This window comes from Amphiura filiformis, chromosome 19, assembly GCF_039555335.1.
Source record: "Amphiura filiformis chromosome 19, Afil_fr2py, whole genome shotgun sequence".
Taxonomy (NCBI): Eukaryota; Metazoa; Echinodermata; class Ophiuroidea; order Amphilepidida; family Amphiuridae; genus Amphiura; species Amphiura filiformis.
Genome location: NC_092646.1, coordinates 31206527 through 31210425, shown reverse-complemented (window position 1 = coordinate 31210425; position 3899 = coordinate 31206527). Strand labels below are relative to the sequence as shown.

At 38.3% G+C, this 3899-nt stretch overlaps 1 protein-coding gene across 1 annotated transcript; it reads right to left on the bottom strand.

Annotated features, from left to right (window-relative positions):
• Positions 1–986: 986 nt before the first annotated feature.
• LOC140140347 (uncharacterized) lies at positions 987–3899 on the bottom strand. Its single transcript, XM_072162108.1, has 2 exons — positions 3599–3899; positions 987–1732 (listed from the first exon to the last, which is right to left on the bottom strand). Exons 1-2 carry the CDS (start codon positions 3863–3865, stop codon positions 1319–1321), a joined length of 681 nt encoding a protein of 226 aa, XP_072018209.1. The 5' UTR covers positions 3866–3899; the 3' UTR covers positions 987–1318.

The following is a 3899-nucleotide window of genomic DNA, read 5'->3' as shown; positions in this document are numbered from 1 at the left end:
TTTGTTTAAACGGTCGCTCCGTGTGGAGACACGCTTGGGTCCTGATGGGACCAGGCTCAAGTAAAATGCTCAAGCCAGGCTAAAAAGCCTATATAAGCATGCTGGCCTGTATGGAAAGAGAAGTGAGAAATAGATTTGAAGACAAAGAACAAGGAAAAGAAGGCCAACAGAAGTTAACAATTTTACTGTCAGCCTTTGCGTCAAGAGAAAGGAAGTGCTTAATCCAATCTCAACTGCCACTGAACACCATAGGGTGACAACTCTCTAGCCCGAAGGTTCCCTAGTCCGAAGGTTCCCTAGTCCGAAGGCTCCTTAGTCCGAAGGTTCGCTAGTCCGAACACGTAATTTACCATTCGCTAGTCTAAATTCGGAAAAAGGTTCTCTAGTCTGAATATCGGGTTCTCTAGTCTGAATAATAAATAAGTTTCTCTATAGCCAAAATAACAAATTCTCGATCATGAGAGGATGTACCTTCTGCGTCAGCGTACTTTTCATAGAATAACACGATCGCGCGACCTGCATGACCGAACCTTGACCTTGCCTAGCAACGACCGTGTGATTGGTCAATTCTCAAAAGCTGTGTTTGCGCCATAAGCACCGGTCTTTGCGTAGTACACTCGACGCAAATAACTGTGCGTACCCAAGTAGGCTCTCATGATCGAGAATTTATTATTTTGGCTATAGTACGAATATAGAATAAGGCTCGCTAACCCTAACACTAACCCTAACCCTTATTCTATATTCGGACTAGAGAACCTTTGGATTAGAGAGAAGGCATGCATCATAGTATGTGCCAACATTTTGCTGGTATTTGTTTGCTAATAATATTGATCGGAAATTGCTAGCATGCCCCAGCGTCAAATCGCATCCAGTTGACTTCAAGAGAAAACTCTGGTGATATCGCTAGCCACGACTGAAACGCTGGTACAAACAATCCTTGCTGGAATTTTTTCTGTCATTTGCTGTGGCTGTTTAGTGTTAGTATGGTCATTATGCTAACTTTTGCAGACTATCTGTGTAAATCCTGTTTCCCTCATAATAATGGAATGCTACATGTACCATATGGTTCCTCTAAAATCAAACTCACTCTTAATGCTCTGCCTGCTAGCCATAGGCTTCAACATAAAAAGTCGCATGTTTTGAGATATTTTCTCTAAATATCAAGAGCTATCTAAAGAACCACTGATCCAATACTAGGCTTGTTTGTGCTTATTTTAATGCATTTTTCATGCTGATGAAAAATTACAATTCTGAAATTTTTGAAATTTTCATTTTTTTTTAAATTTGTCGTCTGCAGTCGACACTCGCATGGAGAGAGTTAACTGTTTTCATCCAGAACTCTCTGAACAAGATTATCTACTTGGGCGCTTCTTGGATCGTTAATATCAAGGTTATCCAAGGTTTCCTCATCGATCAGAGTTCTGAGTAAATTTAACACATTGACACGCAGACTCTCCAACACATTTTGACCGTCTCCATTTTGCGCTTGATGTCGTTGTCGGAGTGATTGCAGTGCTTGATTTAGATCCTTGGCCTTCTTTTCTGACTCTTCCTTCTTCTTCTGTGCATCACTGGCTGCCTGTTGAGCGACAGCAAGTTTTCTGGACAAACGTTGCTGCTGTTCTTCATGTTGTTCCTGCGCATTGCTGGCCTCCTGTTGAGCTGCAGCAAATATCCTGGTGTTCTCTTGCTCCTTTTGTTCGTGTTGTTGTTTGATATCTTTTTCCGTCACCTGGTGGAAAATATTAAAAACATTAGTACAAGTAATTTTTGTGTTCACATCTTCAAATCACACCTCATCAGCACACTTGAAGTAGAGTTTGCCGACTATCACTTTTTTGCTACATGTAGTCGACAAGTCAGCAGCAAATAGTCATGACTACTATTATAGTCGCAACTATCTGTGGTCAAATTGGACCAAAAAATTGGGTGAAAGATTGGTGCAAATTTATGATATTAAGCCAACAAGACCAATTTAATGATGATTTATGGACTTAATGATTACTTGTTTGTTAGTGTTACTATTGATAAGACAATGACAAACGTTTTTATCACATTTTCACAGTTTATATGCAAGTATTTGGTTGGTTTTGGTGCGGATATTTGGCATTTTTAACATGATTTTGTAACATTAAAATATAGTTGCGTTAGACAACTTTTGGTTTTCAAAAGTCTTAGTCGCGACTACCAGTAATAGTCACGACTAACAACTATTAGCGACTTAATTACCATATCGATAGGTGAAAACAATTAGTAAATGTATTGCCCTGCACTATAAGTAGGCTGCACTCATCACCTATCATATAGGACAAACAATACCTTTTTAGATTCCTTATGACCAGGCGAGAAATTTGGTATATACTTGTTAAAATTGGGGTAATTTACAATTTTGACCCATGTTTGACCTTGTCTGACCCCTACCAAAAATGCCTGACACTTTGAAAAGGACAACCCAAACCAAATTTCAGTACCCATCAGGCCACAGGATGGTTAAATACATTCCCATAACCCAATGGGGTTTCTGACCTTGGTATGTCTGCCTTTTGTACACATGTGGCCCAGTTGACCATACCTTGTATTGTAGGATTGTGTGCAAATATCTGGTGTTTTCATGTTTTTATTTAACATTCAAAACACTGAGACTTAAATGAATAAAATTAATGCAGTGGGACAATATGAATGTATGTATGGATTGAAAATCCCAATTTTTAAGTCTCGACTATTAGCTTGTTAAAATTACCATTTTGTGTGTGTGGTAATGGGGACTTTACCTTTAAAATTAGGTTATATTGATCAAATTTCCCAATCATAGTGCATTGTGGGAATGTATTTTTAAATTCACATAGCACTATGATTGGAAAAGCCTCCTCTGCCTTCAGGCATGCCAAAAACACTTTCGAACTGTTGTCCCAAAGATTTAGTCATGGAACATTAGCATTATTCTCTTACTAGTATATAATGCACTTCAATAAGCCTTCCAAATTTTGCTCCAGTAACCACACAGTGTCAACACCCTGTATTATAAAATTTTTTTTCATAGCTTCATACTCCGTTGGTGAAATCAATATTCTATTGTTGACATAGATAAAGAAAGTTTACATATGCATTGTGAAATACACGTGAAATCGAATATTCAATACAAGCACCTGGATTTTAGGTGAATGGGCTATTTGTGTTCCTTTATATAATTGTAATTCTCAAAATTAAATATATCACAATTTTAACTTACGATTTAAAAATCGTTACACCAAAAATACAGTAAAAATGTATCCAGAGCCAACAGCAATGGTCGCTAATTAGTGTATTGCATTTCAAGTTAGTGTATTGGAAACAAAACCTGGGGTTTACCTCAAAACAAAACAAATTTCCTTGTAATAGCAACACCATATAGGATACTAGAGCATGCGCAAATCGTAATAATTTGTAGAATAGAACTTGGGATATCTCACATGATAGTCGTACTATGCTTAGCCTGAGTCGCTCGGCCTATCTCGAGCAAAATCGCCATGCGCAGCTATTGAAAAACGAGAGGATTCGCCGTACTATCACGGCAATTTTTGACACAAAGATAGGGATGATGACGATGTGCCACACTCACCTGTAACTGTGTCAGTTGACTCTTATGTTGTTGTTTCACCTCTGCCAAATATTTCGTAGCTTTTGATTCTTTCTCTTTCACTTCTTTCAGCTCCTTTTCCAATACTTCATGCTTCTTCACCAACTCCTGGTATTTCATTTCAACCCGTGCTAAATCCTCTTCCAACTTCTTGGCTTTCTCGGCCTCTTTTGCATGTAGCATGACCTCCGCAAGTTTAGCTTTCAAAGCGTTTTCTTTTTCTTCAAAAACTTTAGTGCTGTCATTCATGCTCACTTGCAGAATGTTCAGGTCTTTCTTCAGA